This window comes from Emiliania huxleyi (assembly GCF_000372725.1).
Source record: "Emiliania huxleyi CCMP1516 unplaced genomic scaffold EMIHUscaffold_53, whole genome shotgun sequence".
Taxonomy (NCBI): Eukaryota; Haptophyta; order Isochrysidales; family Noelaerhabdaceae; genus Emiliania; species Emiliania huxleyi.
This window is the reverse complement of record NW_005198017.1, coordinates 151611-172750: the sequence shown is the minus strand read 5'-3', so window position 1 is coordinate 172750 and position 21140 is coordinate 151611. Positions and strand designations below refer to the sequence as shown.

The following is a 21140-nucleotide window of genomic DNA, read 5'->3' as shown; positions in this document are numbered from 1 at the left end:
GGCAGGGGCGTGGCAGGGGCGTGGCAGGGGCGTGGCAGGGGCGTGGCAGGGGCGTGTCTTGGGGCGCTGTCTCGGGCGGGTGCGGGGGTGGCGGGGCGGCGGCGTGCTCGTGCGGCAGCGCGCGCATCAGGAACTTGAGCTCCTGGGGGAAGGGGGTGGGCTCGGTGACGAGAGGATGGTGGGCAGCTCTCGGAGCGGCGGCGGTTGGGGGTCCTGGCCGAGGTGGAGAGGGCGGAGGACGAGGGGGGAGGAGTCGGGCACGCGCGGGTTGGAGAAGAGGGCGAGCAGCTCCGCATGCCTACGGGACACGTCCGAGACACGTCCGGGCGGAGGCCGGGCTGCAGCCGAGGACGAGCTGCTCGGCGAGTGCTTGCGCTGCAGCATGCCGATGCGCGTGTGCTGCTTCGAGACGCGGGCGTGGAGGACGTAGCTGTTGATGAAGCACTGCCGCTCGTGCTGGTCGCGCATCCGCGCGGCGCAGAGCAGCAGGAGGAGCGCCAACCCTACGGCGCGTGTCACGGGCGCGTGTCACGGGCGCGTCGCGGACGGCGCGCAGCAGCTGCAGCGGCCGCAGCGGCTGCAGCGGGTGCAGCAGCAGCGGCGGCGGCGCGGCGCCTGCGGAGAGAATGCAGTCGACGACCATGCGCGACGAGGCGTCCTCGTCCCGGCCCAGCTGCAGCCCCGCCGGAGGTCCGAGCACGAGCGAGGGCAAGCGCCACTCGCCCCGCCCCGCCCTCCTCCACCAGCGGGCCTGCAGCGCGAGGCTTCCCGCGAGGTACGTGGCGAGCTGGAGGGCGAGGCAGGCGCACACGTGCGGCAGGTCGAGGGCGAAGAAGAGGGCGCTGCACGCCATCGCCGCGATCAGCCACAGCAGCTGCCACACCGAGTTTGCGTCCTTGTCGCACGCCTCCCACGCGCCGTCCGGCTCGACCGCGTCTGCAGACAGGACCGAGCCGTACGCGCAGCAGGCGGCGACGACGGCGGCGAGGCGCCACCAGCGGCGCGTCGCGCGGAGCCGGCACAGCAGGCTGCCCACCACCAGCAGCGCCACCGGCGCGGCCGTCCGCAGCGCCACGAACGAGGCGGGCCGCTGGTTGACGACAGCGTCGTACACCGTCGACAGGCCGAGGAGGACGGCTGCGACGGCGAGGCGGCGGGAGACGCTGCACCGCCGGTACTGCGAGATGAAGAGCTGGTACTCCTCCTCCGCCCGCCCCACGAACCGGTTCGACCAGTACCGCTGCCCGAGCAGTGCGGTGCGCACGCGCCGGTTGACGTCGCGGGCGAGCGCGCCGCGCGCGGCGCTCGTCTCGACGTCGACCGGGTCGTGCAGCCGGCGCGTGATCGAGTGGAGCAGGGAGCGGCGCCTGGGCGTGTGGTCGTGCCGCCGCCTCGGGTTGGAAAGCTCGCGCTCAATGACCGAGAACTGGCTCATTGTTGGCTCGAGCTCGATGGTGTGCGCCCGCCGAGTCGCGCGGTGCTCCTGGTAGCGCGAGAAGCCGGTGACGCGGTTGTCGCGCGAGGAGAGGCCGAAGCTCTCCTGCTCCGTCGACACGGAGCAGCCAGGGGAAGCCATTCTAAACGGGGCGGGCGGAATGCGCCGCGGAATGCGCCCAGGAAGGTCGTTAACAAAAGAAAAAAGCGCGAAAACGTTCGCGAGCAAAACTAAAAAAGAAATAGACCGGAAGTTACCAGGAAGGCGGCTGCCGCTCGCGGGCTGTGCGGCCAAACGCGAATATACACACATATGCTTATCCTCTCGGCCGCCTCCAGCGCCTTCGCGCTCCACTCCGCTGCGGGTCCTCGGCCGCGGCTGCCCGTGGCGCCTCGCGCCTCGCCGCCGGCCGCCGTCCAGACCCTCGTAGAGCCGAGCCCGTTCACGACTCTGCTGCCGAGCCGCACTCTGACGTGCAGCACACTGCTACGCCGCCTCTTTGTCGAGCCGGAGACGAGCTTTTCTCCCGCCGCGGTGGCGGCAGCCTGCAGCGAAGATGTCGAGTGGGTGGATATGGACCTGACCGAGCCGATTCGCGGCAGGGAGGCGGTCGAGCGGCACCTGCGAGCAAAGTGGCCTCTCGGCAGCCTGCTCAAGGTGGAGCGGCTCTCTGACGGGGCCTCGTCCGGCGGCTTCACCTGGCACCGCGAGGCGGACGGCGTGTCTGGCTCGGGCCTGCGCGGTGTCACCTACTTCGAGCTGAACGGAGAGGGCGAACTAGCCTACGTGCAGGAGGGGTCGGAGCCGCTCTTCAAGCTGGACACCATCCTCGAAGCCTTCCTCACGGCCGCAAACGCGAACCGGCAGGACGAGGCCAAGCCGCCCCGCAGCTACGAGCGGCAGACGCCGACCACCGCGAGCGGCATCGCTCGCTACCTGTGGGAGGTGAGACGAGCGGCTCCCCGCGCCACCGCCACTGCTGCCTCCTCGCACCACCCCGCGCCAGCTCTCTCCCTCGAGTGCGCACGCCACCGAGCGCTGGTACTGGTGCTGGTACTGGTCGCCTGCCCGATGCACGAGGATCAAGCAGCTGACTCGCGGTGCACATCGATGTGCGCAGGTCGCCTACCCGGGCGGAGCGACGCCGAGCGAGGCGCACACACTCCACATCTCTCCCCTCCTTGGCGGAGCAAGCTCCTCCTTGGCGGAGCGGGCCTGGCGCGCAGCCCCTCCCCCACCGCCGCTCCTTCCTTGCTCCAGGCCCTCTCCTTCTTCTCGGACGAGGTCGTTTACGAGGACTTCAACTACCGCGAGCCCTTCGTCGGGCTGCAGGCCGTCTCCGCCTACATCTCCCTGCTCGACGCCTTCCCCCAGTTCACCTTCCTCCCCGAGCGGATCTCCGACGGGGACACCGGCGTCTGCATCACGTGGCGGTGCGAGGTCAACGGAGAGCCGGGCCCCTCCGGCATCTCGTTCAACCAGGTCGACAAGAGCGGGAAGATCTGCTTCGCGAGAGACATCCCCGCGCCGTCCATCAAGCCGCCGCCCCTCGCCGCCGTCGCAGCCAGGCTCAGCCCTCAGCTCCGCACCTTCCAGCCTCGCGCACCCCTCCCGTCGGTTGCGCCGCCGCCGCCGACGGCCCTCGACACGCTCGCGGCCCGCCCTGCCCGCGCCGCGATCGCCCTCGCCTGGTTCAGCTTCAGCGCCTACGTCGCCCTCGCCTCGCCGGGAGAGTTTAGCGTCTCGGCCGACTCGTTCGACAACCAGCTCATCGCCAAGGTGAGACTCGGGCCCGGACACCCGTCCGCCAGCCGCCCTCACTCCCTTCGCAGCTTTGACCAGTGCCGCCGCCTTTTCGTTCGCTGCCTCGCGCACGGTCTGCCTCCATGCTACAGGCGATCGACGACCCGACCAGCCTCAACCCGATCTTCTTCGCCGTGTTCAACGCGCTCGGCGTCCTGCCTGGCACACACACGCCCCCTCCCTCCCCTCCTCCGCCACCTCCCTCCCCTCCTCCGCCACACCGGGACCGTGACCCCGCGACACGTCCGGACGTCCCTGACACGTCCCTGACACGTCCCTGACACGTCCCTGACACGTCCCTGACACGTCCCTGACACGTCCCTGACACGTCCCTGACACGTCGCGCAGGCATCAACGCCGCCCTCCTCCTCCCGGGTGCCAAGGGGCAGCGCCCCCTCCCCGCCGCCCCCTTCGTCTCCGCCGCCTTCTTCCTCGGCTTTGGCGCCGCCGGCCCATACCTCGCGCTGCGGCAGCCTCGCCCGGACCCCGTCGGCAGGTCGGAGCTCGGCTTCTTCGCGCGGTACGTGACTGAGTCGCGCCTCTACGGCGGCGGCCTCCTCGCGGCGGGCGCCGTCCTGCTGTACGGCCTCCTCTCCATGGCCGACCCCGCCGCCGCCCTCTCCGACTACGCTGAGCTCTTCGGCTCCTCCAAACTTGTGCACGTCTCGTCGATCGACCTGCTCGTCCTCTCCGCCTTCGCATTCGAGCCCATCCGCGAGGACATGGCGCGCCGCGGCTGGTGGGACGAGGCGGCGGAGGGCACCAACAACCTCGCCCGGCTCCTCGCCTTCAGCCTCGTCCCCGTCCTCGGACCCGCCGCCTACCTCGTCCTCCGGCCGGACCTGCCCGAGGAGCGGGCGTGACCGACGCGGGCGGCGGCGGCAGAACTTGTACGGGTAGTGCACTTGGACGCGGGTGGCGCAGCGGGAGGCAGAAGATTTCGGAAAGACTTGCACTTGGAGCACTTGGAGTGCAGTTATCAACCTCACATCCAGGGCCGGAGAGCTGAGCCCCGAAGTAATTCTTTTTTGCTTGAGCAGTGTTGTTGCCTGGGTGGCGCTATGCGCTTGCTACTGCTGCTGGGGTGTTTTGCTCTTTGCGCGTGCCGGTCTCACGTCGGCGCACCCTTCCGTCGCGGCGCGCGTGCCGTGTGGGCGCTGCGCGGAGGGAGCGGCGAGTGGACCGCGCACTCAGCCGAGGACGGCCAGACCTACTATTTCAACGCCGTCACGGGTGAGTCGTCCTGGGAGCTCCCGCCAGGCGCATCCGTCCCGTCCGGTGGGGCTGCGGACTTCCTTGGAGGCTGGAGCGCCCACACCACAGACGACGGGCAGATTTACTACTACAATGCGGAGACGGATGAGTCCACGTGGGACCCGCCTCCGGGCTTTGAGGCTGGTGGCTTCGAGACGGCCGGCGGCGGGCAGGCCGACGAGCCGGCCGCTGCGGCGCCCGCCGGGACGGATGCCGATGCTGTTTTTGGCGACAGCGCCGGCGACGCGGCGGGGCGCGGAGACGTCGGAGAGGAAGGGGGTGAGACTGGCATCGCCGCCGCCGAGACCGCGGGACCCTCTGCCGCCGCAGACGCCACCACGGCTGCGAGCGTCGAGGATCTCGCTGCCGGCGAGGCTGCGCTCACGGGTGGTGGTGCGATGCTGGCCGTCGAGCCGTCCCCAACGGGCGATGGCGGCGGCTCCTCAGCCGAAGAAGAAGCCGAAGAGCCTGCGTCGACTGCTGGCGGCGCGACAGAGGTCGGCGATCCGCCGTCCGCCGAAAAGGCGGCGGCGGAGAAGATGGCGGCCGAGCTTCCGGCGCAGCTCGGCGAGGGGGAGGCGCAGGCGGAACGGGCGGCGGCGGAGGCGCCGCCGGGTGAAGCTGCTGGCGCGGGGCCTGAGCGGAGGAGGGGCTGGAGCTGGTTTGCATGGTGCTGCGGGGGCGAGGCGGAGGAAGAGGCCGCAGAGGAGGCGGTCGGGGAGCCGGCGCCGAGGGCGGACGGGCGGCTGGGCGCCCCTGCGGCGGTCGGTCGGGAGTCGGAGGGGCGCGGCGAGCGCAAGGTGGCGCGGCTCGAGCAGCGGCAGTGACCTCCTTAAGCACTCCTCATGCGTCTTGACCTCGCTTGCCAGGTCGCGCGGCTCAAGTCTCAGCTCGAGGCGGAGCGAGCCGCCGCCGCTGCCCTCCGCTCGGCAAGTGCAGAGGCGCAGGCGCGGCTCGAGCGGCTGACTGCGTCCGAGGTTGCCGTCGGTGCGGCGGGCGAGGGAGTGGGGCGAGGAGTGCGGCACGGTGGGGCCGTCTCTGTAGGCGCGGCTCGAGGAGAGGCTGGTGGAGGCGGCTGCGGCGCTGGCGGCGGCCGAGGAGCGGGCTGGCTCGGCGGAGGCGAGACGAGCCGAGAGTGGCCGAGCGTGGCCGAGACGCGACACGTCCCTGACACGTCCCTGGACACGTCCCTGACCACGTCCCTGACCCTGGACTCCGACGTGCTTTGCAGGAGAGGGCGGCGGCGGAGGCTGCTCGGCTCGAGGCTGCGGAGGCGGCCGCCGCTGATGCTTCCGCGCGCTCTAGCTCTGAGCTCGCCGCGGCCAGGGCGGCGGCGGAGGCGGCGGAGGCGGCGGCGGCGCAAGCGGCAGCGGAGGCGGCGGCGGAGGCGGCGGAGGCGGCGGCGGCGGCGGCGGCGCAGCTCGAGTCGGAGGCAGCGAGCAGGCGAGAGGAGGGGGAGAGGCGGGCGGCGGAGCTCGACGCGGCGCGGAGGGAGGCGGAGGCGGGCTCGGAGCGGGTCGCTGCTCTCGAGTCGTCTCTCGCCGCGGCGGAGCGGGCGCGCGGCGAAGAGGCGGTGCGGGCGGGCGCGGCGGAGGAGGCGGCGGCCGCGACAGCCACGGCGGCCGAGGCGGCGGCGGCCGAGGCAGCCGCTGCTGCGGCCGCGGCGGCGGCCGAGGCGGCTGCGCTGAGTGCGCGTGCTGCGAGCGCCGAGGGCGCCGCTTCCGCCGCCGGCTCTGAGGCGGAGTCTGCTCGCGAGGCGTGCCGTGTGCTCGAGGAAGAGGTGGCCCGCGCCGCGGCAGAGGCGGAGGCGGCGGCGGCGGCCGTGTCTCGCGCGAGCGGCCAGCGCGACGCTGCGGAGGAGGCGGCGGCGAGGGCAGCGGCGCAGGCGGAGGAGGCGCGCTCCGGGCTCGAGGCGGCGCGGCGCGATTGGCGCGTCGAGCGAGACGCGCTCTCCGCCTCTCGCGACGAGGCGGAGGACGCGATGCGGCGGGCGAGTGCCGCGGCCGCGGTGGCTGCCCTGCGCATCGAGGCGGGCGTGCTCGGAGTGCAGGCGGCCGCCCTGCGCAGGTACGCAGGCGCCTACGTGAGCCGACGCCACCGCTCGGCAGCGGCGACCGCCGGCTTCCGCGAGCTCTGCGCGCTGATGCCGCACTTGAGCGAGGCGGTCTGCGCCGGCGTGGCGCCCGACTCGGAGCCGGCTGCCTCGCTCTTCGAGGGCCGCGCCGTCGTCGCTCGCAGCTGGCGCAGGCTCGCCGCGATCGTGCGGCCACTTCCGCCCGAGTGGCGGCTCGCGTCCAAGGCGGCCGCCGCTCTGGTGACGGCGTGCGAGGGCCACGCCGAGGCGGCCGCAGCACTCTCCGACAGCATCGACCCGGCGGGCGCCCCGTTAGGGAGGACGCCGGCGGTGAGCCCACACCGTGCGGCGGCTTGCGCGGCGCGGGCGGTCGACACGGTCGCGGCGGAGCTGCAAGGCTCGCTGTTGGCGCCGGGGCGTGCAGTCGAGTGGCTCGTGAGCGCTGGCGCACTGGCCGCGCGACTGCCCCAGCCCGAGCCCGCCGATTGACGCTCGCGTTGATCGGAGAGGGGACCGCTGTCCGTATCTCAAGAAAATCTCATGACGGCGCGCACAGTGTTCCAAGCACGAAGGCCTTCACCGATCACCGTGTAGCCGCCTTCGGATATGTGATGATGCGCGCCCCGCCTCGCAGCAATTGCTGCGCCGCCCTCGAGCCCCCGCGGCCCGCGCCCGCGCCACGTGCTCTCGTCCGGTCAATTATCCTTTGAAATCATGAAGAAATGAAAGCTCTGATGACTGCAGCGCATCTCCCTCTGGCAGAGTGAACTCTGTAAATTCTCCGGGCGGTGGGGGGGCGCTCGATGCGAGATCCACACACATTACGGGGTGTGTGGAGGGGGGTGAGTTGACGACCGCCAGGGGTTGTGCGCTGGGCCCTCCTGCTCGGCTCCAGCCAGTAGACAAGTCTTGTCATCAACAGAGTAGATGGATCTGACCTCAGGGCCGATGTGACCAAGCGCTGGTAGCGTGGTTTTACCTTGACACCCATGGTCTCACAGTGTGCCGGCAGGCGCCGAGCAGTGTCGCTCACACAAGCCGCAGCACAAGAGTGACCGAGGGCCAGTGAGGGCGAGCCCATCGCTGTAACAGCTGTGGCAGCCGCACAGTAGGCTGTGCCAACTGTGCAGAGCGTGTGAGCAGCAGAGGAGCTGCTCTCCAGGCTTCTGTCTCGCAAAGAGCTGCATGCCACCGAAGGCGCTGTCGAGGTTCGCCGAGCGCGGCGCAGTCGGGGGAAGCCGCCACCGACGAGCGCAGAGCGCTGGTCGGATTCACTCGCCGCGGGTACACGAACCATAGTCGTGGCCGTGTCCCCGTCTTAGCGGCGAGGCGCGGGACCGTCTGTGGCGGAGTGGATCTAAGTGGGTCGCGTCGACTGACTGCACTCCTACTCCGTACTCCAAGTGCTCCTGTCCTCTCCAGCATCCACACCCTCTACGCGTACCACGGCCGGGGTCCACCGCATACCGAGATGATGTGATGATTTTTTGAGATATATATATCTTTCTCTGCGGGACGGGGAATAGGTCGCTCTGTGCGCCTTGTTGTGTGCGGTTTGGATCTCGATCTGAGTCTGACTCGTCTGTCCGTCGCTCTCGCCCCGCGTTCCCCCCGAAGTCGTCGTCGCACACACCACTGCCGGCATACGCCTCCGACGTCCGGCTGCGCGGCGGACGTCGGCGGGCGATGGCCAGAGGCAGCAGCGGCTCTCCGGCCTCTCCCTCTGTCAGTTAACTCGTAGCATGCTGTGCGACCCTAGCTCTCGCCACAGAGAGGATGTCTGCCGCCGAGGGCCGGTGAGATGGCTCGAGCTGCAGCATTGCGTCGACGAGCTGGCCCATCTCGGACGAATAGCCGGCGGGCAGCGGCTCAAATTGACGCGACATGATTCTTCGACCGAGCATGTAGAAGTTGATGCCCTGCTGGAAGAAGGGCGAGCGGAGCGCCGCCACCTCATAAAAGAGGCAGCCGAGCGACCAGATGTCGCTCTTGAAGTCATAACCTCCGCCCTGCATGCACCTGCGTCCAAAGGAGTGGGCAGGAATCACCCAGGTGCGCGCGCCACCTCCACCTCCCATCCGCCCCGCCGTGTGCAGAGCTGGGCTCACTCTGGTGACATGTAGAATGGTGTCCCGACATTGGAGTGCGTCTGCTCCGTCTTGGAGGAGAAGTAGCGCCCGAGTCCCAGGTCGCCGAGCTTCATAACGTTGGGTGCCGTTAGGAACACATTCGCCTGTCGCCAGATCAATCCGGTTCAAACTACGTTGGGTGCGGGTGGGAGCGGCTGAGGCCCAAGCTCGCCGGCTTAATGTCACGGTGCATCACGCGCCGCTCGTGCATGAAGCTGAGCGCGTCAGAGATCTGCATGACGGCCTGCCACGCGGCCGCCTCGCCCAACTGCGCCCCCTCCTGGACGGTCTGCTTGATGAGGCCGGCCAGGTCGCCGAGCTCCGCAGCCTCCATGGCAATAGTGAGCTCGTTGTCCTAAGACGACGCCCTTTGGTTTGTTGGGGTCGAGGACTGGCTGGCAGCGACCTCCAGTGTGCAGGCGCCTCGAGAACGCAGTCAAGGTAGGAGATGATGTGAGGGTGCTGGAGGGTGCGAAGGAGCTCGATCTCGTTCATGCATTCGGATCGCTCCTTGGACCCCATCTCGAACACCTGGATCTTCTTCAGGACCACGAGCCGCTGATCCACTCGCCTGGGGTTTCAGATCCGAGTGGCATCGACGACAGCGCACGGAGAGCAGAGCTAGATTGGGTTGTGCATCACCTGCGAGCGCGATGCACCACAGAGAGCTTGCCTCGACCAATCAGCTGCGCGTGATCAATGTCGTACTTCTGGTTGAGCGCCGTCGCCGCAGCGAAGCGCTCCATGGTATCTGCTGTGTCGCGCCCGTCCCGGGCCGTTGACACGCGTTTTATTATTAGTTTAGGTATCCGTGAATGACCTGGCTCGACGCCTCGCTTCGCCGAGGTCGTCGCGGCGTGTGAGCGCCCTCCCAGGCCGCCTGCTGATCTCGAGCGCGGCTGGCGCACGCCTCGGCCTCCGCCGCACCCCACCGCGTGGCGGAAACGAGCCGCGGCGGCCACGGAAGAAAGCGTCGCCTTGGCTCGACGTGGTGTCGCTCGCAGCTGCTCTCGCCGACGGTGAGCCTGGCTGCCCAAGCACTGTGAGCCGACCGGATGTGAGGCAGCACTCGCGCTGAGCCGCTCGAGCTGTCGCAGGCGTGCACGAGTCGGCACGGGCTCCTTTCTCTGCGCTGGCGGACGCTGTTTGGCGCTGCACGAGCAGTGCGTGCACGCGCGACGCGTCGCGTGTGCACTCAGCGTGCCGAGCCGGCGCCTGTTGTTCTATCACGGCGCCGCTGCACCACCCGCAACCGACTCCCGCTGCGGAGGGCGGCGCACTCCGCTCTAGGTGGCACGCTCTCGGTGGCACGCTCTCGGTGGCACGCTCTCTTTGGCTCGCCGAGCAGCATATCGCCACCACCGCTGGATCCGTGCGACAGGTGTGTGCGCATCGCAGCTGCCGAGGGCTAACATGTCCACGCCCCCCTCAACGTGTGGTCAGGAGCGAGTGGCGACACACTCGCTGTCAATACAAGTCAGGCAGCTGGCCTCGAGCAGTTCGAGCCAGCCTCGACCGAGTGTCGCGCGTTGAGGGAGGCGGCGCATGCTGCCGCTGGCGCCTCCATCGCCACGAGCCTCGCGGCGGTCGCGACGCACCTTGCGGCGTCTCTCGGGGTCATTTCTACGGCGTGCGACGCCGTGTGAGGTCGCCGGCGGCCCGCATCTCTGCCGCCGTCGCTCCGCCGGCTGTGACCGAGTTTCGGGCGTTGAGGGAGGCGACGCATGCTGGCGCCGGCGCCTCCATCGCCACGAGCCTCGCGGCGGCGGTCGCGACACACCCAGCTGCGTCTCTCGGGGCTACCTCTACGGCGCTTGGCGCCGTGTGAGGTCGCCAGCGGCCCGCATCTCTGCCGCTGTCGCTCCCCCGGCTGTGACCGAGTGTCGGGCGTTGAGGGAGGCGGCGCATGCTGCCGCCGGCGCCTCCATCGCCACGAGCCTCGCGGCGGCGGTCGCGACGCACCTTGCGGCGTCTCTCGGGGCTACCTCTACGGCGTGCGACGCCGTGTGAGGTCGCCGGCGGCCCGCATCTCTGCCGCCGTCGCTCCGCCGGCTGTGACCGAGTTTCGGGCGTTGAGGGAGGCGGCGCATGCTGGCGCCGGCGCCTCCATCGCCACGAGCCTCGCGGCGGCGGTCGCGACACGCCCAGTCGTGAGTAATCCCACACTCCGCACGTAGCACTGCTCGTTTTCACTTTTGGCGTGTGCGGCATTGCAAAGCACTGGCCTGGCTGTGTGGCTGGAGCCTGGAGCGTACTCAGGTCGTACTAGTACTTGTGTCTACGCGTGTCACCATTCTTGCAAAACACAGACTGCACTCCTTGCTCACTTCTTCCTCCCCTTCTTAGGCTCCGGATTCGGCGGTGCCGATGACTTCCGCTTCGCGCCACGCGGGCCGCCGCCGGCTTCGACGACGAGGACAGGCCCTCTCTGGTGCGCTACCCGTGTCCGGGTGGGTTGCACTGACCACTGTCATGTCAGGCATGCTACATGGCCCCTGGAGACTGCCTTGCAGCTGGAGGCTGGCTGGGGACCCTACCTAAGCTCCACAGAAGGCCTGGAGGCTCTTCCCGGCCTGCCCCGAGAGACCGGCTAGGGGAGCCGTGCCGGCACCAACTTTAGCCGTGAATATATCCAGATCCCCCCATGAAACAAAGACCAAACTTCTCCCACATGGCCATTAGGACCCAGTAACTAAAATATGTTGGGCAGGGCAATTTGTTATGGGCAGAAAAAGAATGGTGGCAGTGGCCCACTATGGCCCACTAGGTGATTCACGGGTATGTTGTTGTAGCTATTGCTGGCAAAACAAGACACAGGGCAAAACAAGACACAGAGCTCACACAGAATCACAGAGGAAAGCGGCGAGTCGAATTCCTTTTATCATTAGGTTTGTTCTTAGCAGATCAAGACACAGAGCTCACACAAAGTCATTTTCAGGGGGTTTCTGGTTCGAACAGTGAAATTCTTTTCCCGCGAGTAGGATCGCGGTGCGCGCATTGCCGTCTGACAACGTTGGCCGCGACACGCTCACCGTGATGTGTAGAGCGGCGGACATACAGCCCATACAGCCGGAGTCGAGCGTGGCCATCCCAGCCGCCCCGTCGCATACTGTGGCGCCTCCGCGGCGGCGGCGGCGGCGGCTGTCAAAGAATGCTCGAGTACTATTGCTCGCTGGCATCCTCTTCTCCTTCATCACCGTCACGCAGTACGTGGCAGCGCTCGCTGCACATTCGCTTGCGCTGGCCGTCGACTGCGCGTCCATGCTCGCCGACACCATCTCATATTCCGGCAACTTGCTCGCCGAATGCGCACCTGCCCGGCTCAAGCAGCGGCTGGAGCTGGTGATGTCTGCCATTTCGCTGCTCCTGCTCTTCTCGTTCACGCTCTTCTTCGGGCTCCATGCCATCAGCAACCTCGACGTCGGCACTCCAGTCAAGCAGCAGCACGTCGATGCCACCATAATCCTCGTCTTTGCGCTGCTCGGCAGCCTCTCTCCTGGCCGCACAGGGGCGCTCCTTCTTGTCTTGAGGAGAGAGGCGCCTGCCTGTAGGCATCGCCTTCGACGTGGCGTCGCTGCTCGCCTTCAAGGCACCCCATACCACCCCTCCTGCTTGAGTCATCCTCCCCACCTCCTCCCCACCTCCCTCACCGCTGCTCCGCCTTCTACTATAGCACGCCTCCTCCCACACACCTCCCCGCCACCTCCCTTACCGCTGCTTGCCACCACCTCGCCACCTCCCCGCCCCTCAAGGTGTGGCACTGGGACGAGGCCCACGGAGCCGCGCCCAAGGCGGCGGCCAGGACGGCGGCGCACGCGGCGCGCGAGGCTCCTGCAGCGCCCGTCGAGCCGGTCGCTGCAGAGGGCGCGACCAGCGGGGCCCAACCCGAGTCCCAGGCCGACGGCGATGCAGCTCCCGCCGCGGGCTGCGATGCGAGCGCGGCCAGCTGTGCTGCCGGCGGCGGAGGCAACGTCAACATGCTCTCTGCCGCGCTGCATTTGCTCTCCGACTTTGCGCGTTCCCTCACGACGTTGGCCGAGAGCCTCGTCTTGATGGCCCTGGCGCGGCAGGGGGAGGGGGCGCGCGGCCCGTCCCCCGCCTTCGTCGACGCCGTCGCCGCGCTCTGCGTCTGCTCCTTCATCGGGATCGGGATCCTCGCCGGCGCTGTCAAGTGGCTCAGGGCGTTCCGGACCTACCTGCGCCGCGAGCGGGTGGCGGCGCCGAGCGGCGGGCCCTCACCTCGCCGGCGCAGATCGGCGCACGGGGGCGCGCGCTTGCTTGACGGCACGACCACGGCGTCTCGGCCGCGGCCCTTCTCTCAGGCGGCGAGGGGCGTCCTCCGTCTCGCGAGTCTGGTCGCGAGGACGTTGCCGCGCTGGTCGTCGGTGAGAGAGTCGGTCAGCCGCTCGGCCTCTGGCTACCGTTCTCCGGAGGCGGCACGGCCCGCCCCTCGCTCAGACTCCGGAGGCTACCGCTCCGGCTTTCGGACGTTGTGATGTGTGAGACGCGCGCCATACATGTCATGTATCGGTGTGTGTGTTTCCAGGAGGTCGACATCTCGATCTCTACCTCAGCCGTGCGGCGTGTGGGCGCACATGGGTTGCGCAGCGAAACTGGAGGACTGCTGTACCGCATCTGTGTGGAGTAGTTGCAGATGCGAGATGGATTTTCAAAGTTTAGAGTGGATATGCAGCTCGACCGATCCATCAATCGAGAGACAGAGAGGAGTGAGGAGGACGTACACACCCTTTTTTTCTCTCGCTCCTCCCCGGTGACGATTGCACGCGATGTGTGGCACGAGTGTCCGAACTCAATCGTCACGAACGACACATGACCTCAACGTTTATAGGATACAGCGACATCACTGGCAGTGCCTCTCTCAATAAATAAGCTCGCGGCCTGGAAGCGAGACCACAGAGGGGCGCCGGGCTGCGGCGCCTCGTCACATGATGGAGCACGGCACAGTGACTTTGATGTTGATCGGCTCGGGCGTGATGAAGCAGAGGCAGCAGCCCGCGCCAAAGACGCGCGTCTTGACGTTGACGTCCACCCACGAGGCGTACCTACACGCGCCAGCCCTCTGGCTGAGGGCGAGCGCGCCGCCGCCCGCCGGCTGTGCGTGGGTGTGCACGGGTTGTCGTCAAACTCCGTGGTGAAGGTGCAGACGACCATCCTACCCCCCTTGCCGTACATGCCGGAGCCGATCCCGCTCGCCCTGCGGCGGAGAGGCGGGCCGGGCCGCGCCTCAAGAGCCGCGCCCACGAGGCGAGCGGCCTCCTCCCTCCTCCCTCCCTCCTCCCTCCCTCCCTCCCTCCCTCCTCCCTCCCTCCCTCCCTCCCTCCTCCCTCCCTCCCTCCCTCCCTCCTCCCTCCCTCCCTCCCTCCCTTCCCCTCCCCCCCCAGGCCGCGCCTCCAGTCGGACCGAAAGAGGATCTCCAGCTTCCCCGGGTCCTCGATCATCTGACCGCACGGGGAGGGGACCAGCTGGGACGGCGGCAAGCGGGGGCCCCGGGCTAGCTGCGCCCCCTCGGGCTGGCGGAGGCGGCGCGGGGCGCGCGGCGGCGCATCTCGCCTGGGTCATCACCGCTCGCACATCGGCCGCCACGTCCGCCTTGTCAGGCCGCTACGGGCGGGAGGCGGGGCCGGCTGTCGGTCGAGGGCAGCCTCGCCGCCGGTGCGCGTCGGCGAGCGCGGGTGGCTGCGGCGGCTCTCGCCCTCCCCTCCCCTCTCCCTCTCTCTCCCTTCAAGGCTGCTCGACAAGGCTGCCCTCCCCGGCTTCTCTCCCCGGCTGCTCCCCCAGTGCTCTCCCCGGCTGCTGGCCAGCCGAGGGGCCCGTGCCGCCTCCACGCGGCGCCGCTGCGCGCGGGGCGGCCTCGGCGTGGCGGCCGCACCTCTGCCTTTTTGGCGGGCTTGAGCAGCACCATCTCCGCCGCGACATCCCCCACACAGTCCCCATACCTGCGCGGGGCGGGTGCTGTTGCGTGCGGCGCGGCGGCGCTCTGCCCGCCCTCGCAGCCGCGCGCAGCGCACCGCTCCATCCGAGCCAGCGGGTTGGACCCGTCGCGGCCCGTGTGCACGTCCTGCACAGTCAGCAGGTCCACCTTCTTCATGTCCTGCACATGGTCGAGGCACGCCTTTGTCATCCCGGAGCTGATCAGCTGGAGCGGCGGAGCCGGATTCTGTTTCAGCAGCGTCTCCTTTGCAGTTTCGCTGTACATCTCGTCCGCGTAGGTGACCGGGTCAGACCGCGCACGGTTCATCTGCAGGAAGAGCTCAGCCGCGAAGGGACTGTTTGCATTCGCCACACGAAGGTGGCCCTTGTTCCAGTCCGGCTTCTTCAAGGGCGGCTTCGCGCCGCCCTCCGATAGGCCGCTGGCGCCCATCACTCCGGGCTGCGGCATGGCTGCTGAAAAAAGAAGGGGCACTTAGGTGCGGTGCTGCGCTGCGCGGTGGGCGAGCTGATGCGGAGACAGCAACCTTGCGCACCTTGCCCAGCCGCCGCCCTCTTGGCAGTAAAGTAACAAAAGAAAACAAGGGTGAGGAGGCGGGCGCGCGCTTGCCAGGCCTTCCGCGGGCAGCCTCTCGGGCAGACTGAGGGTCGGCTTTGGGTGGCGCGGCCCGTGCGCTGCGCTGCGCAAAGCTGCGTGTGCTGAGGGAGCATCTGGTGCTTCCTTTGGGAGGTGCGCACCTCCTGCGACTGGTGGAGGGCCGTGCCGCCGCGCGCCTGCTCCGTGGACAGGGCGGGGAGACGGCGCCGCAGCGCCACAGCCTCCGCTGCATGCCGGTGCAGCACTCTGCTGCTTGGTGGGCAGCCTCCTGGATCTTGTGCGCGACGTTCGCGAGGCTGCAGTGGCGCTGTACTGCCTGCCGCGGCGAGTGGCGCGCGGCACGCGTGGCGCCGCGCGTGGCCCGGAGAGCGCCAGAGAGCGATGGGCCAGCCTGCGCGGCGCGAGCGCCATGGAAGCTGGCACATCGTTTGCATGCTGCCGTCGATTCTCTGGTCAACGGCGGTCAATCTCGCGATTGTCGATCAAACTCGGCGGCTGAGGGAGGGTGTAGAGGGGTGTAGAGAGTGTAGAGCGCTGTAGAGCTGTAGAGATGTAGAGCGCTGGAGAGCGCTGTAGAGCTGTAGAGCTCTACATCCGCCGCGTGACGATGTGAGTCGCCTGTAGAGCGATGTAGAGGCGCCTCTTTTCTCCCAGTAAGCTAAAAGTACAACGTGAAATCTCTACAACAAACTCTACATCATAAGCGGCGAACGGGAGGCACGGTCGCTCTCCGACATGAGGCGCGTTGCACTTGCCAGTGCTGCCCTGACCTTCTGTCTGCCCGCCCAATGGGCGGCAGGTGCCTCTGCTGCTGTGGCATGCCTCACGGCTGCGACTGGCCGGCGCCTCGGCGCGTCAGCTCGGCTCGGCGTAGCGATAGTGGCCAGCGCAACTCGCCTGGACTCAACGCTCAGCCAGGAGCTCCCGCACGCGCTGGCGCGAGTCATGGCGCATGCAACGCTCAACAATGATCGCCTCGCCTCGCGCAAATGCGACCGTCCTCGCAGCCGACAGTCCACCGCCTGCTAAAGAAGCACAGCGAGACGAATGCGGCACCGGCGACACATGGCAGGCTGGTCATGACGCAGTCATAGGGTGTTGTGTGCCGTCAGAGTGACTCTCTGTGTGTCAGGGATAGTCAGGGCTGTCCATCAGAGCTCCAGTAAGCTCGGAGACACCCCATTAGCGCGGCTCGACCTCTTTGAGTCACTGCCTTCCCGGCGGTTTGGCTGTAGAGCCTCTACAACAAACTCTACAGCAAAATCGCGCTCTACATCGCTCTACAGGCGACTCACATCGTCACGCGCCGGATGTAGAGCTCTACAGCTCTACAGCGCTCTACAGCTCTACAAGCTCTACAGCGCTCTACACTCTACATCATCTACACCCTCCCTCAGTGCCCGGTGCCGAGCGCAGGCAGAGCCCACAGGTCGGACCTTAAGACAGCATTGTAGATCCCTGGGCGAGGGTGGCGTGGCGTCCCCGTCGGGTCAGGGCTGAAGGCGGGGGAGACCAACCCGATCTCTCCGGCGTCCCGGGAGCGTGATTGACACCTCCCCCTGCGCCTGCGGGCGGACCCTCACAGATCACAGATCACAGATCACTTGACGGCACTGGATACGTCGATTCCGCGTGGTATAGTTTGTTGCGGGCATTAAGAAAACAGGGCATTAAGAAACCACGCCGAGCGATTTCCGCAAAAAATCTAAGAAACCACAGCGCGCCGCAGGCGCGGCCCCAAGAAAGGGCCCACACACGAGTGTGAACACGTGAACAGGAGCCCCGCTCAAATTTTCTCTTCGCCTGCGCGGCGCGCGCACTTGTCATTTTGCCTAAGAGCTAAGTCTGCGGTGTTCTGGGGACTGGGCGGTGTGGATGGAGGTGTGTGCGTCTTCCTGTCATCCCAAGACTGCTGACTGGCGCATCGGTCCAGCGCTTCCTTATTGTCATTTTACCTAAAAATTCCTAGATCCCGGCTGACCTGCCTGGGGTGCCGGCCGAAGCTAAGAAACCACGGCGTGGGGTGGGTGGGGTGGGTGGAAAGGCTTAGAAACGGCGGCGTGCCGCGGGATCCTGTTTTCTTAATGCCCGCAACAGACTGTACGGGACCTCGATCGTCTCGCCCTCTCGCTGGTTGGTAGTGTGACAAGAGTTGTTTGGTATTGAAATCTCTCTCTCTGGTGTGTTCATGCGGGACAAGCACGTTACAGCTGAAGAAAAGTAATTTGAAAGAAAAGCAAGTTCAGGATCAGGGTGGGCGGAGCAGTAACTCTTCCTCAAATGAAAAGAAATTTGAAAAAAGAAAAAACTTCCTGCACGCTGCCATCGTGGAAGAGACTGCATGCTCTCCTCGATCGTATGGGCCAGGCGAGGCGTCCCGGCGGCGGTTCCACGCACGCAGGACCCGATCGACAGCGAGGACGAGGCGGAGGCCGGGTGTGCCACCGCGCCGCTCGCCCTGCCTTTCCGAGCGCCGCGTCTCACAGCCTGCCCGCCCGCTCTGCCGCCACAGGCCGGATGCGACGGTAGCCGAGGCCAGCGAGGCACCGAGCGGCGCGAAGCGGGTGCGCTCTCATCGCGCCCAGCGCACCGCTTCTCGCGCGCCGGGTGCTGACGGCCGGCCGCCCTTGTCTTTAGCGAGCTCGCGGCGACGCGGCCGACTCGGACTCTGACGACTCGGAAGGAGGCCTCGCGCTGCCGTCGATGACGGGCAACCTCGCCTACTACTCCAGCCCGAAGGAGGACCCGCACATGACGCTGCGGGAGGAGGACGACGTCGACTCGGACGAGGACGACTTCGCGCTGCAGCCGACGGACCTCGTGCTGGTCGGCGCACGGTCCGAGGAGCAGTTCTCGACGGTCGAGGTCTTCGTGTACGAGGAGCCGCACGACAACCTGTACACGCACCACGACATCCCGCTCCCCGTCTTCCCGCTCTCCCTAGCCTGGATGGACTACCGTCCGCACGCCTCGCTCGGCGCCGCGGACGCCGCGGACGCCCGCCGCTCAAACATGCTCGCCGTCGGCACGTTTGCGCCGTACATCGAGGCGCGCCTCGCGTGGCGTCGCAGGGCTGGTCCCTCCGGCTGACGCCCGACCGTGCCCTGCCCGCAAAGGTGTGGGACCTGGACGTGATCGATGCGCTCGAGCCCGTGGCAGTGCTCGGTGCCGAGGGCGCGCAGGCGGCGCTGGACGCGCAGGACGGCGCCGCCGCCGAGGCCGTGGCCGCGCAGAGCCGCGAGGGGAAGAAGAAGAAGAAGAAGAAGAAGGGCGCGGAGCCTCAGAAGAGGCGAAAGGGCGGCGCGGCGGAGGAGCGCGCCGCCCCCGCCCTCCGCCCCGCCCGTCCTCGCCCCCTCCCTCTGCCAGAGCTGCTCCCGCGAGAGCTGCTCCCGCGAGCCGGCTGCGCTGCAACGGCCGCCCGCCAAGCCCGCCCCCTCAAGGCCCCTCTTCGCCGCACGCAGGGCCACACCGACGCCGTGATGGCCCTCGCGTGGAGCCAGCTGCGCCGGAACGTGCTCGCGAGCGGCTCCGCCGACACCACCGTCCGCCTCTGGGACTTGTGCGCACCCCCCCCGCCGAGCGTGGCGAGGGTGGCGCCCCGCCTCCCTCCGCCTCACGGCCGCGCCTCGCCTCCGCCTCACCGCAGGTGCGGCGACCACCAGCAGTCCGTCCTCGCGCTCCGCCACCACCGCGACAAGGTGCAGGCCCTCGCTTGGCACCCCGCAGAGCAGGCTCTCCTCCTGTCCGCCGCGTACGACGCGCGCGCCTGCGTCGCCGACGTCCGCTCGCCGGGTGCGGCGCGCAGCTGGCAGCTCGGTGTGGGGTCCGACCCCGAGGCGGTGGCGTGGGACCCGCACCGGCCGCACCTCTTCGTCGTCTCGAGCGAGGACGGCACCGTCCGCTGCTTCGACGCGCGCTCCGACGGCGAGGCTGTCTGGGACATGCGCGCGCACCGCAAGGCGGCGAGCGCCGTCGACTTCAACCCGGCCGCCGCGGGCGTGCTCGCGACCGGCTCCGCCGACAAGACGGTGCGGGCGGGCGGAGGGCGGGGCGCGTGGCTGCGAGGCGCGAGGCGCCTCACCGCGGCTGAGGGAGCGCTGTAGGTCAAGCTGTGGGATGTGAGCGGCGCGGAGCCGCAGCTGATTGCCACAAAGGTGCCACCTCGCACCTACATGCGCACCGAGATATGCACCGAGCCGTGGGCCGCAAAGCTGCGGCTGACGCCCGCCTTGCCGCCGCCGCCCCGCCGCCGCAGGACCTCGGCAAGATCTAACCCTAACCCTAACCCTAACCCTGCCGCAGGACCTCGAGCTAGGCAAGATCTTCGACGTGAGCTTCTCGCCCGACACGCCGTCGCTGCTCGCGGCGGGCGGCTCGAAGGGGAAGCTCGGCGTGTGGAACACGCTCGAGCAAGAGGCGATGCAGCAGCGGCTGCCCGACGCGCAGGCGGCGCTCGACGCGGACGGCAAGGTGCTGAGCGGCGCCGTCGCGGGGATGGGCGAGCTCAACGTCAACAGCTCCGACGAGGAGAGCGACGCAGAGGAGGCGGGGCTGGCGGAGGAGGCGGAGGAGAGCGACGAGGAGGAGGGGCGGGAGGGGGAGGAGCGGCGAGACGAGGAGGGGGCAGGTCGGCGCGCCAAGTCGACCTCCTCGCGGTCGGTCGGTGCGCGCAGTCAGAAGATGCGCGGGGCGGGAGGGCCGAGGGCAGGAGCGCACGGGGCGAGGGCGACCAAGGCGCGACCTCCCAAGGGGGGCTCGTGATTGGTGTGACATCCACCTCTCGTGCGGACGCTTGGCGCATGGCCGACGGGCGGACGCCGGACCCTCGCGCGAGCCGGCCTGGCGTCGGTGTACGGTGAGATGTCCATGCCGGCGTCCCGCGTCCTCTTTACATTTTAACGAGGTGAGCGAAGCGGTGGACCCCCTGTGGCGGTCTGGTCCAGCGCTCCGCGAGCTCCGCGCGGCGGATGTCGAGACTCAGGCACTCAGCTCTGCGGTCTGTGCTGTGTTTTTACACCGCACACCGGCACGAGTGACCGCGAGAGATCCGTGTGAAGCGCGTGATGATGTGTGTGTGTGTGTAACGCGTACGTCGGTCGTCGCCGCCTGTTTGTGCTACTCTGTGATAAAAGGCACGCGGAGAACTGGGCGGGGCACCATGGTTCCGTGATCGCTGTGTGCGTGTGTGCCGTTGCCCCGTGTTGGGGGAGAGCAGAGACCACACAGACGCGGTGGCGCCACAGACGCGCCGAGAGCGCGCATTAAAGGCACAGCGGCGCGCAGCGCCTGGTGCGCCGGTCTGCGAGAGCGTTTGTTCCCCCTGCTCGCCTCCTGGACACGATACATCAGACGTGGTTGCCAGTGGAGTCTCTGGGCCTGACATGTGGTATTGCGGCCGCGACCACATGCGTTCTCCGCAGTGTCCACGCGAGATACAGTACTCAGAAGCCATGAGACGTAATGAGTCCTGGAGGGTGCAGCCGGAAGCGGCCCCGGCGCCCCATTATTCAGTAGTCACATCTCTTCTCAGCGCGCTTCATGCGAGCCTCGACTCTCGCGTTCAGATCCGCTTCGCGTTCCGCCCTTTCAGCAAGCTGCGGCAACGGGGTGCGGGAAATGTCAATGTCAAATGTCGGGTGGGTATGGGTGGGTATGGTTTCGCGGGGGAAGCAGGGCGCAGACAGATGGTGAGAGGGCTGCACCTTTTTCTGCGTCTTCTCCGCCACCAGCTTGCGCGCGGCGATTTCCTCCTCCAGAGTCCGCTCCCCAGCCACACAGCACACGCAAGCGCCGAGCCCATACACACCACGATTGTCAGGGTTTGCCTCCAGCTTGTTGTCCACCGTGGGCCCAATGCAGCAGAGCAGGCAGCCGAGGTCTTTCACGTCGAGCTCTCCT

General features: G+C 68.1%; 7 protein-coding genes across 7 annotated transcripts in view; 4 read left to right on the top strand and 3 right to left on the bottom strand.

Annotated features, from left to right (window-relative positions):
* Window positions 1–1600, bottom strand: part of EMIHUDRAFT_451958 (hypothetical protein) — a gene marked incomplete at its 3' end in the record, with an annotated part of 2895 nt that extends 1295 nt beyond the window's left edge. The window contains exons 1-4 of the mRNA XM_005765858.1: window positions 616–1600; window positions 371–503; window positions 214–298; window positions 108–142 (exon numbers count right to left, since the gene is read on the bottom strand). Of these exons, the coding sequence (XP_005765915.1) occupies window positions 108–142; window positions 214–298; window positions 371–503; window positions 616–1576 (1214 nt within the window). The 5' untranslated portion in view covers window positions 1577–1600. The remainder of the gene's footprint in view (window positions 1–107; window positions 143–213; window positions 299–370; window positions 504–615) is intronic.
* Window positions 1601–1747: 147 nt separating this feature from the next.
* Window positions 1748–4101, top strand: EMIHUDRAFT_212564 (hypothetical protein; the record flags this gene model as incomplete). The annotated part of the gene is made up of 4 exons (XM_005765857.1): window positions 1748–2380; window positions 2696–3214; window positions 3331–3390; window positions 3622–4101. 4 exons carry the CDS (start codon window positions 1748–1750, stop codon window positions 4099–4101), a joined length of 1692 nt encoding a protein of 563 aa, XP_005765914.1.
* A 315-nt stretch (window positions 4102–4416) lies between these two features.
* On the top strand, window positions 4417–4620 carry EMIHUDRAFT_49860 (hypothetical protein; the record flags this gene model as incomplete). Its single annotated transcript, XM_005765856.1, has 1 exon — window positions 4417–4620. A coding segment is annotated over one exon (204 nt), but the record flags the coding sequence as incomplete, so codon positions are not given.
* Window positions 4621–4890: 270 nt separating this feature from the next.
* Window positions 4891–7055, top strand: EMIHUDRAFT_103789 (hypothetical protein; the record flags this gene model as incomplete). Its single annotated transcript, XM_005765855.1, has 3 exons — window positions 4891–5292; window positions 5362–5469; window positions 5724–7055. The coding sequence occupies 3 exons, from the start codon at window positions 4891–4893 to the stop codon at window positions 7053–7055; spliced, it is 1842 nt and encodes a 613-aa protein (XP_005765912.1).
* Window positions 7056–8296: 1241 nt separating this feature from the next.
* EMIHUDRAFT_212562 (hypothetical protein) lies at window positions 8297–9441 on the bottom strand (the record flags this gene model as incomplete). The annotated part of the gene is made up of 5 exons (XM_005765854.1): window positions 8297–8585; window positions 8675–8799; window positions 8892–9050; window positions 9128–9266; window positions 9338–9441. 5 exons carry the CDS (start codon window positions 9439–9441, stop codon window positions 8297–8299), a joined length of 816 nt encoding a protein of 271 aa, XP_005765911.1.
* Window positions 9442–13427: 3986 nt separating this feature from the next.
* On the bottom strand, window positions 13428–15167 carry EMIHUDRAFT_422036 (hypothetical protein). The gene is made up of 6 exons (XM_005765853.1): window positions 14725–15167; window positions 14586–14652; window positions 14267–14317; window positions 14105–14154; window positions 13827–13910; window positions 13428–13758 (listed from the first exon to the last, which is right to left on the bottom strand). The coding sequence occupies exons 1-6, from the start codon at window positions 15093–15095 to the stop codon at window positions 13638–13640; spliced, it is 744 nt and encodes a 247-aa protein (XP_005765910.1). The 5' UTR covers window positions 15096–15167; the 3' UTR covers window positions 13428–13637.
* A 2416-nt stretch (window positions 15168–17583) lies between these two features.
* On the top strand, window positions 17584–20003 carry EMIHUDRAFT_103787 (hypothetical protein; the record flags this gene model as incomplete). Its single annotated transcript, XM_005765852.1, has 7 exons — window positions 17584–17678; window positions 17755–17806; window positions 17880–18263; window positions 18359–18801; window positions 18889–19270; window positions 19346–19396; window positions 19545–20003. 7 exons carry the CDS (start codon window positions 17584–17586, stop codon window positions 20001–20003), a joined length of 1866 nt encoding a protein of 621 aa, XP_005765909.1.
* Window positions 20004–21140: the final 1137 nt, after the last annotated feature.